Genomic DNA, 19,215 nt, shown 5'->3' on the forward strand with positions numbered 1-19,215 from the left:
TTTGTCAGATATTTTGTAGCAGCAATGAGAAAAGTAACTGATAAAAATTCAAAGCCCAAATCTAGAGGGAAAGGAAAGAAGTCAGATGTTTTCTGTAGCGATTCGGAGATACAAGTCACCTTTCTCTTTTTTGATAAAGCTACAGAGAGGTGCACAATAAACCTCTTTGTCCCTTACTTTGTAGGAATAGAGATGCCTCCCTCCTGACATGGTTTCCAGTTAGTCAACGTTTGTATTTAATATCCTTCCCCCTTTTAATGACAAGAAAAAGTAAGCGTCTAAATTGCAATTGCTGGCTTTAAAAAACCCTCACAGTTCTGTTTGATGATGAGAGAAACACCCTCATCATCCACAGCTACCTGTGAGTTCAGTCCTTCCTTCACTTCTAATACCCTTGCTTTGTGAGCTTTGTCCCCATTGACTCTTATTAAGGGGCCACCTTCTGCTTCTCAGTCATACTGACATGCTTTTTGGTTTTGTTTTTGTCTCATTTTTATTTCTGTAGGTCTAGAAGTCTGTGAGTCACAGCTTTGAGTCCCCTTGATATTGCCTCTTTAATTAAGAGCCATTTGCTGGCTGCCATTCTCAAGGGTAGCCAGATAGACTATGATAACTTCCTGGCAGCCTCCAACCCAGATGGACTCGTCTCCCTTGGGGTTCAGAAGTCGACAATCCAGCTCACTCCCTGTGGCGGTGAAGACAGATTGGAAGCTTCACAGAGACCCGGACTCCAGATTGCAGCAAAACTTGCTCAGCCCTATGCTCGGGTTCACCCCAAATGGAAATAGAAATGTTCTTGGTTTAGCTTGGACTCAACAAATAAATACGCCTGTATGTAGCAAAGGACTGTGCAAGCCTTTTCATAGTTTTTGTGGATGATACAGAAGAGAAAACCTGACTGAAATCCTGGTTTGTTAGATACAGTTTGTGTTTCTGTGGTATTGGTGTTTTTCAATATGAAAGTAATGCATGAGCTGGGGGTAGAGCACATGGCCAGATCTCAGCCCTGGGGAGGGGAAGGCAGGAGGATCAGAAATCCAAGGTCAGTTGCCAATTCATAGAGAGTGTGAGGCCAAATTTGAATACAAGAGATCTTGTCTACAAAGAAAAGAAAAAAAAAAAAAAAACAATACATGATTAGAATTAAAAAAAAAAAAAAAAAAGGGTGTGGTATGTACCACATCCCTGTTAACTCCAGCACTTGAGAGACAGAGGCAGGTAGATCGCTTTGAGTTTGAGGCCAGCCTGTTTTACATAGTGAAACCCTGTCTCAAAAATAACAACAAATGTATATGTGTGTGTATACATATATATATGTATGCTTTAATAAACATTATGATTAAACAATATATTATTGTATGTTTATGTATATGTTATATATAATTATATAATTAAAATATGTACTAATTCTATTCTTACAATATAATACATATAAATGATAAATGTATAAATATGTTAATCTTCTGATAAGCTAAGTTTGATAGGAATCACTTATAATATCAGTCCTTGGGAGGCTGAGGAGGAAAGTTGAGAGGGCAGATCCAGCCTTGGCTACAGAGCAAGCATGGACTATATAGTGAGGTTGTGTTTCAAAAGACAGAACAAAAGCTAAAAGGTAGAGAATAGGGTTCATTGTCTTGGAATTCAGGCATGGATCCAGTCAGTGCCCATTGATCTGGTCATTATTTAATAAAACTTGCTTCAAATGTGGCTCAAAAGAGAGTATAAAGAAGGGTATCATGATAATACGCTCTGGCCTTTAGCGCCTTCCCATAGGTAGTCCCGCTTAGCAGTTGTTCACAGGATGTTTCTAGTCATCATCACGGCTCTGTTAGCGGTCCTCTCAGTAACCCCTACTTCCTGTCCAGCCTTTCTACTTCCTGTCCAGCCTTTCTACTTCCTGTCCAGCCTTTCTACTTCCTGTGCAGCCTGAACTGTGCACTCATCCATTTATTTTCTACTTTTTAATCAGATTTTAAGTGGAAGAAGATAAAGCCCTGGACTATTTTGTTCACTATAGAAGCTAATTCCATGCCTGTCACATCATAGGCATCCAATTAATTATTTGAAAAATAGACAAGTGCAGATAGCCTTTCAGAAGGGAAAGGAAAGCAGGGTACAGTGACACACACCCGTAATGCTAGCACTTGTGGAGGTGGAGGCAGGAGGATCAGTTACATAAGGAATTCAGGGCCATTTTGGTCTGCATAAGATTTTTGTCTCCCAAAAAAAGAGACTGAGAAAGGGAGGAAGAGGTAAAGAGAGTTCCCAGGCACAGAACCTGTTTGCCCTGCCTAAAAGCCCCGGAACTTTCCCATTGGCTTTCACATATGTAAAGCATCAATTGCTCCTTACATCACCACTACAACATCCTGTTCTCCCTGTGCTTGTTTGCACAGTAGGGCAACTGCAGTCACTCACCAAGGACAATGTCCTGCAGGTTATCAGCCAAAATAAAGACAATGGCTCCAGGTCCCACACCCTGATGAACTCTGATGAAGTTCACATTAGCCTCTCTAACATTATGATTCAGCCAATGAAAGGAGAGAGCGTGGGCTTGAGAAGCAGACAAACAGAAGTTTAAATTCCAACACAGCCCGCTGTCACAGCCCAGTGTCACAGCCCACTATGTCCCGTTGGATTGACACTCGCTCATGGGCCTGTTTCCCAGATGGGGAAGGATACTTAATCATTCAGAGTTGTGGGGGTTAAAAACAAAGCCATGTGTAGTGTCTGGTGCACAGTAAGGCACACATGTTTGTTTCTCCTCCTCTCCTTATCAGGGATTAAGCACAGAGATTTACAGGCTGCCGCAGAAGGCCTTGGATTTCTTTTCTCTCCACTAAAGGAAGGCAGGCACTAAGAAACCTCTCGTTCCCAGATTCCATAAGTTTTAGAGCATTAACCTGGGGTTAACCAGGGAACACTCCATCTCGGCAATCCCACCATGACAGGCCAGCTGTTAGGTTTTCCCAGCAGGATCAGAACCGCTCTGACTCAAGCTACTGAGTTTTATCAAGTGTCACAAGGACATGTTGCATTTTCCCATGCGCCTCGGGGAGAGATGCTCACAGGGACAGAAGCAGAGGGGCTGTGATATGATGATACCGGAACAGGGCTGGTGTCCAGGAAGCCCCCTTTTAGTCTTAGTGGGCTGCTAGGCTTGTCTCATTCAACCAGCGCATAGTTATTAGCACCTAGTAGGTGCACTAAACCTGAAGTAGGCTGGGATGTCAAGGAAAGAGTACATGAATAAGGAGGGCAGGGGTTGGAGCATCTTTTAAATGAACTGGTTTTGCTGCAGGCCAAATGTGTACAGAAATCTGTCCCGCCGCTGTAATAGATCCCTTCCTGTTTCCCAGGCCTGGCTGCTGAGGCTCCCAAGGGCCCTAGCAACAGCCTGCCCTCTGGTTCCCCCCAGTGGTCCCATCTGCTCCCTCCCTCCCCTTAGCACTTGCTTTAGTTTTTCCAAGAGGCTCCTTTGCTTCTCTGGCCCTTCCTTGAGTTCCTCCCATTACCCCTGTCAGAAATTCCACTCCGACCCTATCCTTTGAAGTCTGTGGGGTTTCACCCATCCTTCCTACACATTGCCAACCATTGTTGGCTAGACACTGGGGCTGGAACTTTTGGAGGAAGTCCCTTAGCTGAGAATTAATCCAGACAATGGGTAATTCCTTTAGCGTCTGGTCACTTTGCCAAGAACAATAAAGCAACTGGAGAACATACAGCTTTGGAGACTCGAAAGCCCAATAGGCAACCAGCGACAAGTTCAGAGCTTTGACTGCCAAGAGCTGCATTCACATGGTGTTTCCACCTCCGACTGATACTTGAGGGCCTTTTGTTTTGTTCTGCTTAGATTTGTTTATTTTTATCTTACATGTATGAGAGTTTTGCCTCTGTGTATTACATACATGCCTGTGCAGAGGTTGGAAGAGATTGTCAGATTCCCTGGAACTGGAGTTAGTAGATGGTTTGGGGTGCGGGGTGGGGTGTCTCAAGCCCCCTAGCCAAGCAAGAAGGCAGTTCATGGTTTAAACTTTGAGAGTCTGACCCCAAGTAGCTTATTGTAGGCATATTAAATTTGCACAGCCCAATTTGGCAAAAGTTTCCTGGTGATAATTAATTCAATCCCATGTGCACAACAAACCTTAGAATGTGACTACACCAAAACTCTTTGTAAAGTACACGTGACATTCTCCATAAAGATGGGCTCTATAGATTCACTGAGGAAAAACAAGCTCAAGTTAAGGGACTGGAGGAGGGTGTTGGTATTCTGTCTAAGCTCCACCCCCACAGCTACCTGGGAACAGCCAGGTATGCTCCACACAGTTGCCTGGCAACAGCCAGCTGTGCCTGCCGATAAAGGGGGCTGCTTGCCCTCTCTTACCCTCTCTTGCTCCCCTTTACCCCCTCTTACTCTTTGTTCTTTGCTGCTCTCGCCTCCTTCCCCACCCCACGCCCTCCACATACCCATGGCTGGCCGCCTTTCCATTCCTCTCCTCTTCTCTCATTAAACCTCTCCACATGGAACCTTGTCATCTGGGTGTGTTCTGTCCAGGCACGGGCTGAGATTTGAAACCCTAACATTGGTATCGAAACTCGGGATGGAACCAGGAACCCTAACATTGGTGCTGTGGTCTCAGCCATATGGGTAGCACAAAGGTCACTAGGCTATTAACTATGTCCACTCCCAACCATGGGGACAGAAAACAGGTTATACATCCCTCCTTTCAAGAAACAACCCTGTGTATTTAATGTTCCTGGTTCCCCTCATGTTCATCCGTGAGCACAAGAACCTCTGTAGCTCCCACAGAGGTGAATCTGGTGGATGCTGGGAACTGAACATGGTCTTCTGCAAACCCGACAAGTGCTCTTAACTGCTGAGCCATCTCTCTAGCCCCTGTGGAGAATTTTATTTTAATTTGTCTGTGTGCCATAAAATATCTATGTGGATCAGAGGACAACTTTCAGGAACTGGTTTTCTCTTCCTGCTACATCAGCGGCAGCCCTTACCTGCTGAGCTGGTCTTGCTGTCTGGTTTGACTTTTAATGGAGGAGTTGAGATCTAAGCCTGAAGAAATAGCGTATAAAAGTATTTGGAGCCAGCTTAGAGTTCCTAGACTGCCTTAATTAACAGGAAGCAGCTGAGGCTCCCCTTGGGTTGTTTGTGGAGCACAGGTGGGGAGCTGGGCGAAGGAGAACAAGCCAATGACTTATTAAGTGAGGTCAGTGTGGTCCCAAACCATCAGGAAAGCAGAGCACATAAAGAGCTCCCTACTGAAAGAGTCAGTTCTAGCTTCTGCAGGATCATTATGGATGCGGATCATTGATACTAAGCAGAAAGCAGGAACCAGAAGGAACCGGAGAAACAGATACGCTGTGTTTGATGGGATTTGAAGTACAGAGGACTCAAAACATAAAATACTGTTGCGCGCCATCATTGGAGTGCTCGTTTTGTCCCATCACCCTTCAGAAAGGAATTTGAAGGCTTTGGAGGGGGCATCTGTGCTAACAGTTATTATCCCTACTAATGAATCCCAGGTACCTCAAAGCAGCAAGAGTCTGCAACAATGTTATTTATCTATCATCTGACTCTCGCTGCAACAATGTTATTTATCATTTCATCTGACTCTTGCTCTCACCCCAGACGGCCACTGGCTGTCAGAGAAAACAGTACCTCTGCCTTTCCCACACCCCGGTCCTTGGCACTCAAGCAGTCCCTGGCATCTGAGCAGCACTCACAGGATTTTTTGAGTGCTCAGAAGAATTAATGAGGAGAGTCTCAAAGCCCAGTAAGGATTACCTTTAACCAACAAAATTTTCCGGTAAATCTGAATCAGAAAACTGCAAGAGGGGTTTGGATGAGGCTGTATGCTTTTCCAAAGACTCTTCCTGGAGAAGAGCCACCATCCAAGGGGAAATGCTGTCAAATGTTATCATCTCTGCTCATATCCCAATAAACCCAACACGAGCTCAAAATGTATGTGACAGTGCCACAGCTCACTGTGGGCTGTCAGCTCGTTCCCTGGTGATCTCCAGGCTGACTAGAAGCCATTATTCTATCCACTGTAGCTGTTCAGCAATGTGGAAGAAGGTGGCACTGTAGGCTACACACCCAGGAAGAGGTTCCAACTTGAAAGCAGAACTGTGATATTCAAAGTGTTCGTGCTGTTTTCTCATCATTGCAAAAATGCAGCCAAGGATAGCTTCGAACTTTGACCGTCCTACCTCCATCTTCTCAGTCCGATTGTCTAGTGGGGATTGAGTCCAATGGTTTGTGCTGCTAGGAAAACACTACCAACTGAGCTACAGCCCCCTGCGGCATGATGATGCTGTTTTTCCCACGGTGTTCATCTCCGTCCCTATCTGTGATCTCCCGTAGTTCCCTTGACTATAAAATGGTCATGATGCTGTTGGGAGGATTTAAAAACCTAGAAGGCCTAATGGCTAGCACCCTGCAAAGAACAAAACACAACTTTGACGTGATGGGTGATGAGGGCAGAATTTGGCATAAGGAAAACAAGTGTGTAGATCAAACCATTTCCCAGGTAATTCTGCCATCTCTCTGCTATAACGAATTCTGTATCTCAAGTATGGAGAGAAGGATTAGACATATGGACCTGCACTAGAATACCCAACCTTGTGAACATGGTTCTCTGGAGCCCAGACTTCCTTGCACTCTGTCAATGATGACTGGTTCTCCTGAAAGTCAACTGATGTGCAAAGCAGACACACAAGACCCTTCCATCTCCCTTCCCCAGCTAGCAGTAGGGCCCATTAGCATTCCACTTAACAAGGTCACTGTGTTGTGGGCCCATGCAGCCTGTTTGTCCCTCCTTCCCATCGTTACTTGTATCTCAGTCTACGAGAGGAGGCTCAGCTGCTCCTTTGGGTATTATTCTATTTCCCCTATGTGTTAAAGAGATTCTGAGAGATTGACTCCTACAAGTCTCCTTAGGTAATAAACTTCAGAGTTAAATTTGCAACTTAAGATAAAATTTCAAAGCCACTGAAAGCAACTTAACGATGTAAACAAGAATTCCATCACAAAATTCTTGCAATTGATAAGCTTTGTTGCACAGGAGGTGAAATAAAATTGGTCTCGTCAGGGTTCAGCTAACTTTCATCCTTATCCTCGGCTTGTATGATAGTTAAGATAGATGTACCTGTTTAGGATGTCTTTGCTGTACCAAGAAAATTTGATCCTTGTATTCATGTATACAAAACAATGCTTTTGTGATATATCAACTCAGAAAAGGAAAATGCTTTGGCAATTAAACTACCATGTAAAGTTTTGATTAGGAAAAAAAAAAAAAAAAAAAAGAATGCCATCACTAGGTAGGAAGCTGTGCCCTCAGGAAGCAGGAGGCCGGGACTGGGAGAGGTGGGACCAGTAGGTTTTGAAGCTTCAAGTAAATGGTGGACTTCAGGGAAGATAAGGAAATGGGAGGAGGAACTGAGGAGGGGGAGGAGGAAGAGATGGACCAGGAGGAGGAGAGGGAGGAGGACAGGGAGGAAGAGGATGAGGAGGAGGAGGGAGAGAAGGAAGAGACTACACGGAGTCTCCACCTGCTCAGAGCTTTTGTTCTGAGCTGCAGCCCCACCACCCCCATCCCCACCCCATGGAGGAGCCAGGCACAGCAGGAGGAGACCTCCAAACAACAGTTCTGGGAAGTAAGGGATCAAGGATGCCAGCCAGGTCCAGGGACCTCAGCCTTCTTTCCAACAGCAAGGGTTCGGGCGATTGGTATGATATTTTATAAGAATCACCCTCGAAGGCTCTTGCACTGGCCAGCTGGTTGGAGGGTGTGAGGTACAATGACAAGTTTGCTTCCTGCCACAGGCCACTGCCTCAGCTTTGGACAAAGCTGTATCTAAACAAACACACACTTCCTCCACAGGGCAAAGACTCATTTCTATAAGTCAAATAAAACTCAACAGCCCACAGGGAAAGGATTAAAATGAGGTTTGCAGTAATTTTTTTTACATGGAGAGGTGGAAAACCTCTATTCCCAAGGTCCTCCTTCCTTGGACACAGTCTTGGTGGTCCTGATTTGTAAGCTCCGCCCCTGTTCTCCATCCCCAGTTGATGTGGCTTTGACCCTACCTCTGTGGTCCAAAGGCCATTCTGCTTCTGGGTTAGAGGGCCTGAGCTGAGGCTCTGTGAGTTGGGACATTGGGTCCCACAGTTCATCTTCTTCTCTGGGTTGGCTATTCCACCCGGGGCTGCAGGTCGGAGCACACCGTTAGAGGACGGCCCGTCTTCCAGCACACCTGGGGAGGCAAGGAGAGAGTGGCACCAGAGGCTTGCGAATGGCAGCTACTAGGAACAGTCCCAGGATGGCAAACAGACAGCAGCTAAAAGCAGAGGTGGCCTGAGGTTCCGCCTGGTAAAGCTCTCTTCCTGTAAGAATACCCGTGCTACTGTGTTAAACCAAAGCCTCTGTAGCATGACATTTCACTGAACATATCGATAGCAAACTTTCCACACCATTAAGCTTTCGGCCATGTTATTTCTTTTTTACACATTTGCTGGTTGCACGACCAATCCCCTCTCACGGAATATTTGTTTCCACTTTCTAATGCTAAATGTTACTGGAATAATATTCCTTTTGATTAATAATTTTATTCCAAGTTGTTCTCTTGGGATAAATTCCTAGAAGTAAGGTCACTCACTTGAAGGTTACACAAAGATTTTTTTTCCCCGTCTCCACCTATTGGACTGAGCAAGTGTGTCTCCCATAACAAATGCCAAGAAACACAGACCTTTAAATAAATGACCTCACTAAAGAGGAAGAAGAGGACAGGTCAGGAATTTGGAACACACAACAAGTACCTGATTTGTAGGAGAAAAAGGCCCCGGGAGCAAGGAAGGGATCCCCCAAGTAAGCGGGAGAAGCCAGCCAGATGCCACGGGAGTTGTGAGGGTGAGGGAACAGCCAGAGAGGGCATCTGTCCTCCTCCACCAGCCTAGGCTAGATGGCCATCCTGGGCATGGCTCACAGCAGGAAGCTGTACTCAGGGACCTTGAACTTCATTCGTGTGACTCAAATTCAAAGATAAAATGACCAAGAGTGTCAAGATAGTGTCCACTGAGCTTAGAATCCAAGCCAGGCCCCTACTTTGCTGAAAGTGGCCAGCCAGGTTTTTGCATAGGCTATCCCTCTGGGTGATGGAGGGAAATGTATATTACTTTGTTCTTTTCTGTATTTACACATTTTGGTATGTTTTATAACCAAGAAATATTAAGTTAAAGTCACACAACAGAAATACTGGGTTTGTGGCTGACCTTTTGGCATAGCCTCTTGACCACCCTGGAAAGATTACATCTGACAATTGTTCCCGGCTGGCCTCGTTTTTTTTTTTTTTTTTTTTTTTTTTTGTTTGTTTGTTTGTTTGTTTTTTGTTTTTTTTTTAAGATTTATTTATTGTATATGAGTACACTGTAGCTGTCTTCAGACACACCAGAAGAGGGCATCGGATCTCATTACAGATGGTTGTGAGCCACCATGTGGTTGCTGGGATTTGAACTCGGGACCTCAGGAAGAGCAGTCGGTGCTCTTAACCACTGAGCCATCTCTCCAGCCCTGGCCTCGTTTTTTTAGCTTGCTATCGGAACTTCTCAGCTTATAGGGCAGGATCCGTAGGCTAGTCAGTAAGCGACTGTATGAGCCGTAAGTTAAGAATGAATGGCTAAAGACAGGAGAGTGAGGAAGAGACAGCTGCTGCTAGGCCACAAATGATGTGCACACTGTCTGTGTCAGGCATCATTAGAGCCTTTGTGTATGTTGTCCCTTTAATCCTCACAGTAGTCCTGAGAACTAGGAATCATTATTCATGCTCAGTAAATGAAGTGGTTCCTGTATTGTGCTAGATGCTGGATCCTATCTGTTTATCTGTTGCTCACCACTCTCTCCCTATCCCAGCCTCGGGGTGGGAGAGCTGCCCTTATTAAGTCTAATTCTAGATCTGTGCTTTTCCGATGCTTGGGCAGCAAGCAAGCGCTCCCTCCCAATAAAACTCCCAAGTAGGCAGCTCTCGATCTTGGCGTGTAGGAGACCCACTAAGGGAGTCTTAAAATGTAAATCCTGACATCCATTTGCCCAGATTTCTGATTCGGTGGAGACTCAGGATCGTGGATTTCTGAAAGTTCCCCTAGACTCTGAGGCATAGGACATTAGAGGCTACAAAGGCTCACTATACTACGACTGGAAATGTAGCTACATACTGAGCTCCATCTAACAGATTAATGCTCTTGCTTATTCTGAGGGTTATGGGCAAAATGTTCATCTTTATTTGTCTCTCAGTGAACCCTGAAGAAACATAATAAACTAAGATTAAATTTGCCAGCTCCTTAAAATCTGTGTGCCCCTAAAGTACCTCTTTTTGACATCCTCCACAAAATTTCCATCCCAGAGACAAACCAAATTACTGACTTTGCCAAAAGATGGGAAACAGACGTGCCGCTGCTTGATAAACTGCACCCAGTGGCTTCTTGCCAACGATTCCGGCTATTTAAGAAATGCAGCCGAGTAGGAGGGCACAATACCGAAGTTTAAAATGGTAGCTGGCAGTCAGTGCAGAACAAGTTTGCTCCTTAACCCCAGCACCTGGCCGTTCCTGGTGAAGGTGACCAGAAAGTCTGTCCAAAGTCACGAAGAAGTGGCTACAAGTATTTTCCCTCAGTGACAGAAAATCAAAGGGTAAGACATTGGTAATGTGTTTGAGAAGAAGCTCTGATGTTATGTCAGAGGGAACCCTGGCTCATCAACCTCTGTCTAGGCTCAGATCCAGAACACATGCCCAATGGTAATTTTGTCTGAATTAAGATATAAATTAAGTTATTAGTACTCAACCACTTACTGAGAGTTTGTCTTCTAATTTTCAAAATGAACCAGAATAGGATGGGGTCTGACTGCCCTTTCTTTAGTCGGATGAATAACTGCAGAGCACACTGATGTGTACTACCTATGTGACCATTTGCACCACTGTCATGAAATATGCTAACAACATACTGAGTAACCCTTGCATTCATGGAGAGTTGATTTTGGACAAGGATATCAAAATACTCCAAAAGGGAAAAACAATTTCTCTGCAAATGTGTTAGAGCTCTACATGCAGAGGAATAGAGTGAATCTTCTGCCTCACGACCTACACAAAAGTTAAACCCCATGGAACCACAGATCTGTGCATAAAAACTAAAACTGTTAAGTATTTCTTTGAAATATAAGTGGCAAAAATTTATAATACTAAGTTAGGCGATAGATCCTTGGAAATGACCCCAAATGACAAAATCCATAGTTGGACATCACCAAATGTAGAAACCACGGAGAGAAGGTAATCCACAGGGCAAGAGAGGACTTTTGAAAATTCTATCCCTGCTAAAAAGAAGTCGTGCAACTGAATGACGAAAAACGATAAATGACTCAATTAAAGTGTGAACAGAGGATCTAAACAGACAGCACACAAAGAAGCTGTGCCCATGGCCAAGAATATCAAGAATATCAGAAACCATGAGAAGTTACCAAGATGAGTGCGATTTTAAAAAGGGAAAATGGTTGAAAATGTAGAGACTTGGGAAGCCTCTACAGTGCTGCTGTGCTTGGAAATGCTCAAGCTCTTTCCCTCAGGCCGGCTCTCAAAAAAGAAGTCTCCACAGCCCAGCAAGGCCACTTCCACCTACACACCTTAGGCGAGTAAAAGCAGCCACACAAACACGTGCACACGAATGTTTGCAAAGGTTAATCTTGACTGCCAATTTAATGGGATTTAGAATCTCTGTGGGAACAAATCTCTGGGCTTGCCCTTCAAGGTGTTATCTAAATTAGCTTAGATAAAGACCGAAGCCTCACTATATTGTGCGTTGATCCAATCCATGGACTAGGATCTTGAACTGAGCCAAGCACACACATTTATGACTCTGCCTTCTGAATGCAGACGTAGTGTGTGTGGTTGTTCTGTGTTCTCACTTCTGTACCTCTTATTTCTTTGGACCACATCCCAAAATTGTTGAGGTTTGGTCTTTTGCTATGTATTATTGTAATGTTAAATACTGGTCCACAAGGCCTGGTTGCCCCCAGGGAGGAGAGAATATGCATGTATCTTGCTCCTTAATTTAAAACCACTGCTTGAATAAAGATGCTGACAGCTGGGCAGAAGAGAGGCAGAATTTTGGTTCATGGGGCTTGGGGTTGGATTAGAGACCATGACAATGAGGAGGAGAGAGAGAAGGTAGAGGGAGGAGAAGAAGCCATGGGGTGGGTGAGTTATGAAAACCTGGCTATGAGGGCTGGCCAACTGGAGTTAAGAGCATCCCAGACATAGCCAATTATAATTCAGGGTTATTGAGGGGGAAGTGGATTCTAACAGCTTAGAGGGTAGTTATCTGCCCATCTCTAGTGCACTAAAGGCTTAATATAAATATAAAGGTTGTGTGTCTTTTATGTGGGAACTGAGTGGTCAAAGGTGGGATAGAAACCCCAGCGTGAGAGGACGGTATATTGTTTCAGCAATGGGACAAGTAACTCACACAATGTTTTTGGCAGTGTTACTCCTAATAACGGAGAAGCAGAAGTAGACCAAACAACCCACGGCTGGTGGGTGGGTTAGTATACATCAGTGAATTACTGATATTTGCTGCACACCAACTAAGCTTAAAACCATTATGCTAACTAACTGAAAAGCCAGGTTACAGAAGGTAGTTTATGAATCCATCTTAGGAAATTATGAAACAGGTGATTCTAGTGATGGAAAGGTAGCTCAGTGGTCGCCAAGGATGTGGGCATTGGATGAGATGAGAAATGACTCTTAATAGGTATGCTATTTTTCCTCCAGGTAATGAAAATGTTCTAAAATTGGTGGTGCAAATGGCAATACAACTATGAGAGTTGAAATCACTTAATTGTCTTTGAGAGATTAACAGCACGATATGTGAATTATAGGTAAAGAAAGCAAGTTCATTAATGGGAAAAAAAAAACGTGAGCACACTTCAGAATGTTTTGTTGACTGAAGAAAAGAAAGGCACACTGGGACATGAACAGCTACAATTAGGGAAGAGACTGACTTCTGCACTTGTACAATCCCTAAGGACATGGGTCCTGACCTGAGTGCCGTCACCTCAGTTCCCAGAGATGATCACTAGTCTGTCACATCTGCCTCCAACCACTGAGGTCACTGAGGAAACAGCTTCCAAAGCCCTCAGCCACAGGCTAGGGGACACCCGCAAAGCGCTAAGGTGGGAACTAAGACCAATGTTCACAGGCAAGCGTCTGAATTCTAACCCCTACCGCGGTGGTTTTCAACGTGTGGGTCGAGAAAACAGATATTTCCCATTCATACTAGTAGTAAACAATTTACAGTTATGGAGTCCCAACAAAACTAATTCGATGGTTGGGGGTCACCACAACTTGAGGAGCTGTATTAAAGGGTGGAAGCATTAGGAAGGCTGAGGACCAATGCCCTGCAGGGACATGACAGGCAACAGGGAGCCTCAGCCCTCGGAGAAAGCTCCACTCTTCCTGTGATCTCCCTGGAACCTGCACCTTCCCTCCACCTACCTCCTTCCCTCTCTGGCCCTCGGTGGTGGCTCCCTATTGGAAGCTTCATGTCTGCAGATCCGAGGCTGTGCTCACCAAGTCTCCGTGGCAATTACTTTGGGCTATAATAAAAATTCAGTTCCCTCCACCATAGCTTGCTGTTTCTAAGGTGGGTAGTATTATTGTGACCGCTCTGGCACCCTGTACTCCTCCTAGGGTGCCCCAAACACTTCCTGGCCCCCTTTCCTTTCCCTTAAATAATTCTCTTAAAAACTTAAAAGGCATGCCTTATGCGCTATTTTGTTAGAAATACAACAGTAGCAGCCCCCATGACTCTCAGTTCTCTCTCCCTCTGGTCAAGACCTCCAGTGGAGGCACAAAATGTTCGACCTACTATTTGTCCTGTCTGCAACAAGTGCTGGGATAAAGGTAGCACAGAAATTGTGGGAGTGGCCAACCAATGACTGATCCAATTTGAGAGCCATGCCACAAGAGGGAGCCCACCTCACTGCCTGGAGGTCCAGGAGCTAGAGACTGGAGAGCCCAGAGACCTACGATGATAGAACCAGACACAACCGGGGGAAAGGCAATGAAAGGATTCCTGGGGATATTCTGTGCAGCACTTGTAGACAGGAGCCTGGTATAAGTCATCAGAGAGCCTTCATCCAGCAACCGACACAGAGACCCAGAGCTAAACACTGCGGAATCCTGCATAGAGGAAAGATTCTGTAGGAGCCTGAATGGCCAAGAACACCACAAAAAACACCCACAGAATCAACTAACCAGAGCTCCTGAGTGCTCACGGAGACTGAACTGACAGTCAGAGAGTCCTCGTGCGTCTGCATATGTTACAGTTGTGTAGCTTGGCCTTCTTGTGTGACTCCTAACAGTGGGGATGGTGGTTGTCTGTGACTTTGATGCCTGTTTAGTTTGGGGACCCTTTCCTCCTTCTGTGTTGCCTCATCCAGCCTTGATACGAGGAGAGGTGTCTGTTCTTACTGACACTTGATATGCCATACTTGTTTGAGATTCCTAGGATGCCTGCCCTTCTCAGAAGAAAAATGGAGGAGGAGTGGGTAGGACATGGGGAGAGACTGAAGTTGGGATGTAATATATGAGAGAAGAATAAATTTAAAAAAATTAAAAATAGGTGTTCCGTGTAGGAAACTGGATGACAGTGACAGAAAGTGAAAGTTACCTACAGCCTACCAGGAGGACTTAGTAGATGTTCTGCCCGTCTCTGTCTATTTTCAGTGAAGAGCACACTGTGCTCTTCGCCATCAACATTTCTGCTCATTCCCTCCATCCTCACTCCTTCCTCGGATTACATAACTCGTTTCTTCTACTATTCCACCCTCAATCGTCCAGTGGTTTTCAGAGCATTTACTTGGCACCTTCTGTGTGCCAGGTACTATGTAGGAGCCATTTACATCCGGGCTATACTTTACTAGTGCCGCAGACTCCCAGCTAACCCCTTTCCCATCCGCTTTCTTTCTGCTTCCCAGGTCTACCTGGTTCCTCCATACATACCAGAAAAGGTACAGGGAAGCCGGTAGCAAAGGTTGAATTTGGTTGGAAAAGTGGATAATCTGAAGGGTGTTGACACAATTGTTGGAGTGCGCTGTGTGAAGGTTGTTTTTGTATTATTCCGTTGTTAATTCTGTACTTGCAGAGAATTGGCCGGACTTCGGTATTGTCAGCATCTGTATCATATTTTGTAAACACCTCCCTCACCTGCTGATTGGTTTAATAAAGAGCTGACGGCCAATAGCTTGACAGGAAAAGGAAGACGGGAATTTCTGGTTAAGAAAGGGTCTCTATTCGCCAGTGGACATGGAGGAGGTGGGTTGTGGACAGGTAAAGGCCCACATGGCAGACAAGGAGTAGAGTAGTCGGGTAAATTAAGTTAGATAAGCTAGCTGGGAGGTATCATAGCTAGGCCTAAGCTATAATAAATGCAATAAGTCTGTGTGGGTATTTGGTAGCTAGAGTGTCCAAGGAAGTCCGACAATACAAAATGGTCTCTAATAAGAAGGGAAGAGGCACTTAAAAGGCAATGCATCCTGCGCCCATATGTCTTTTCCTCCTCTGTGAACCTTATTTGGATCTCATTTTCTTAGGCTCCAGGGCCCCACCACCTTAGCTGAGGTCCCAAGGACCTGATTCTGCTGGGATGAGGGGGTGTAACTCAGCTTTATCTCTTAATCTAGTTTTACTTCTGAACATGTTCAGACATGGTGTCCTCCTGCTCGTGGCCTGTCCTCTTACCACAAAGCGAATAGAACTAATCAGTAAAGGACTTAAACATTCCCTGCGGGTGACTCCCTTGGACTGATCTAAAGGTATCTGGAATCACCAAAGCCTCAAGGCTTGCCTCTCAGAGTCTTTCATAGTTTTAAGCTCTGCTATGTAGAATGCTGGTATCCCTCATAAATCCTGTGCTGAAAGCTAATTTCCCGTAAAATAGTGATAAAGCTGTGACCTTTACAAGGAGATTATCATGTGGACCCTTCCCTCATGGATAAAACCTGTGCCATTTCACAAAAGTTTGAAGAAGTCATTTGTCCCCTTTGGACATGTAAGGAAGCATCAACGGGAAATGGGGAATAAGTCTTCATCAGATAATGAATCTGCTGGTGCCTCCATCTGGGGCTTCTCCCCCTCTAGACCTGCAAGTAGAAACTTTCTATTTATAAACTACCTGCTGTGGGGTTGTTTTGTTTTAGCAGCCAAGATAGACAAAGGCACTGTGTTTCCTTTTATCTCTTGGTTCAACTGTTTTAGGAATGGCTGGCCCTTTAAGAAAGTGATAGCTGATATACTGGTTGCATTTTTATTCCTTGACATTTTCTGGACTTAGAACAACTGGATTCTAAAGTTGCTAATAAATTGTTCTCTGAGACAGACATTGGAAATCAAATGGTTTTACTTTATTGAATCTAAAAAATATATAGTTAGGTCAATGAAAATTAAGAAGCTTTGATCAGTTGAATTGTTTTAAGTTTTGAAAATTTAAACTCACCCAAAGGACTGCATCCTCTAGTGAGTGTATTAGACACCTGCCATGTGTCTCACACTGTGCCTCACTGGGCTGTGTGAACCGTCCACCTCAGCCCGGTACCTTCTGGAATTCAATTGGGAATTTATGGATCACCAACACTTACTAAAAAATAAAGTATTGGAAAACCCCCCAGCATATCCTTTCCTACCAATCAGATGCAAAGGTTAGGAAACCTGTCAATCCCATTGCTAAAGGTCTGTGCGTTAACAAGCTCTCTAGAGTGTACTCATGGTGGGAGTTAGGCTACAATGCCTTTGTGGTACCATAGTGTCATCTATTCAAGCTTAAGGAGCACTCCATTATGAATCAGCAACTTCTGCCCTCACCTCTACTTCAAAAACCTCTCACAGTACAGAGTCCTGCTGAGGACACTCTTCATGCTACCACAGTAAACGCAGCCAATACTGCCATCATTGGAAAATCACTGGATGAATTGTATTGCAGTTCTGTGGGATTATATACAACATCTTTCTTTTGTTTTGTGTATTGAGACAGGGTTTCTCTGTGTAGCCCTGGCTGTTCTGGAGCTCACTCTGTAGACCAAGCTGGCATCGAACTCACAGAGATTTGCCTGCCTCTGCCTCCTGAGTGTTGGGATTAAAGGTGTGTACCACCATTGACCAGCTTCTATACAACAATGTGAAGGTATGAAGTAGATTAATAGAAATCACATAGCGAGGAATGGGAGAGCAGGCAGAGTGTAAGTACAAGTGATTGGCAGCTTTTATGTTGGAAGAGTCTGCTGTACACTGCGCTGTCATTGGTTCATTCTTCTGGTCCATGGAAAATTGACCAGGAGGACATCCAACGAGGCGATGGTTCTTTCTTTCTGGATAGCAAATGGGAGGGGGGGGTCATTATAACATTTCTACATTTTAGGAAGATCAACAGTGTCGACTAACCTGGATTCTGGATTCCTGGGAGCTCCCAGAGATTAAACCACCAACCAAAGAGCACACATGGGCACACATGAGCACACAGGTCCTGGGCACATATGTAGCATAGAACTGGCTTGTCTGGCCTCAGTGTGAGAGGATACATCTAATCCTGCAGAGACCTGATGTCCCAAGGAGGGAGGATGCCATGGGGTCACACTCTCAGAGGCAAAGAGGAAGGGACATGGGGGGAAGAACTCTGTGAGCGGAGGGTGGCAATATTTGGGATGTAAATAAATGAAATAATTATAAAGACATTTCTACATCTTTTCAGTTATGAAATAAAAATGATTTTTAAAAACTCCTTTCCCAGGGTTAGGCAATAATGAGATGTACTATGTCATCTATATAAATGGATTTTGTTTGTTACCTTGAAGGTAACGACCTCAGGGTGGGAGAGGTGACTCGGTGATTAATGGCATTCACTGCTTGTGCTGAGGCTAGGGTTCTGTTCCCAGCAGCCACGTGATACCATGTCACTCACAGACACCCGTAAGTCCAGTTCTGGGGATCTGATGCCCTCCAGTGTGTGTTCCTGCAAACATTCAGTGCACAGATTAGCGCTCAGACGTACATGTATACATACAAAAATAAACATAGCCACAGCTCAAATGTCTTAGTCTTCTGGGGCAGAATAGATCTTTTGGATCCAATTAGCTTGCTTTCAGAATCGAGAAAGTCGCACTGCAGGCTACCCAGTGAGGATGGTTTAATAAACTACCTTGGTTTGTTTTCTCCTCCTAGACCTAGGAAATCAGCCTCCTGCTACGATGGCAGGTTAAATGTAATTCCAGGAAGCCAGGCTTACTGTCATACCCCACAGCTCTCAGCCACAAGTGCATGCAGGTGACCCTGGTAAACCTCCACTCCAGGCAGGACGATGACTTCCTGCTCTGAGGTAGGAAATGATTCCAAGGCAGCTCAGCGAGCTGGGAAGAGAAACTGAGAAGAGAAGGAACAATGGCTCTGAACCCATACTCTCCTGAGCAGTCAGAACAATGAATGAGAGCTGCCAGTCACCCAGCCCAGCCCTTCCAAAGCTTCTCCGTACCTCTGGGTATAGATCCCACACTCTGCATACCTGCAACGTTCTTTATGAGCTCTTGTACCTTTTCTGCCCTGGTAGGTTTAGTCCCTGTTTCCCTGTTTCCACTCTAGGCTCATGGGACCTCTGAAGCCACCCACAGCCCTTACAGTACAGACTCTTCTACTCAGATGCCCTCCCCACAGCCTTCTGCCTTCTCCATCTCTGCCTAAGTCTGGCTTCTTCAAGGTTTTCCTGTGCAGGGCTGGCACCCCACTTCCTTCCATTACCCTTCCTCTTTGGATAGTTCTAACTGTTGGATGATTCATCTCATGGCTGCCTGGCATGCTATCCAGAAACAACCAAAGACAATGCCTGTCTTGTTGTGTATGTATGCCTGGTGTATGAGGCATATATACTCAGGAAATGTTTGAAGGAGTCCTGGCCGGTGATCAGGCTGCCAGCGTGGGAACCTTACTGTGGAAAGTAGATGCTGTTAGGTACAAGGATTTTTTTTTCTTGATTTACCAAACAGCCACAATTGCAAAGAACTGGGGTACAAACATGAACCATGTGGGCTGCTCTGAAACCCCAGCTGGTCTCAGAAAGTTACTGGGAAACCTCTCATAGACGGTGGACCAGGACAAGGTGAAAGCCTG

General features: G+C 45.0%; 1 protein-coding gene across 1 annotated transcript in view; it reads right to left on the reverse strand.

Moving 5' to 3' along the window:
* The window catches only part of Baalc (BAALC binder of MAP3K1 and KLF4), a 99,864-nt gene that overhangs the window by 6,237 nt on the left and 74,412 nt on the right, over window positions 1-19,215 (reverse strand). Inside the window, exon 2 of the mRNA XM_032914625.1 lies at window positions 8,108-8,274. Coding sequence (XP_032770516.1) covers window positions 8,108-8,274 — 167 coding nt within the window. The remainder of the gene's footprint in view (window positions 1-8,107; window positions 8,275-19,215) is intronic.

The sequence above is a fragment of the Rattus rattus genome, chromosome 1 (genome assembly GCF_011064425.1).
Source record: "Rattus rattus isolate New Zealand chromosome 1, Rrattus_CSIRO_v1, whole genome shotgun sequence".
NCBI lineage: Eukaryota > Metazoa > Chordata > Mammalia > Rodentia > Muridae > Rattus > Rattus rattus.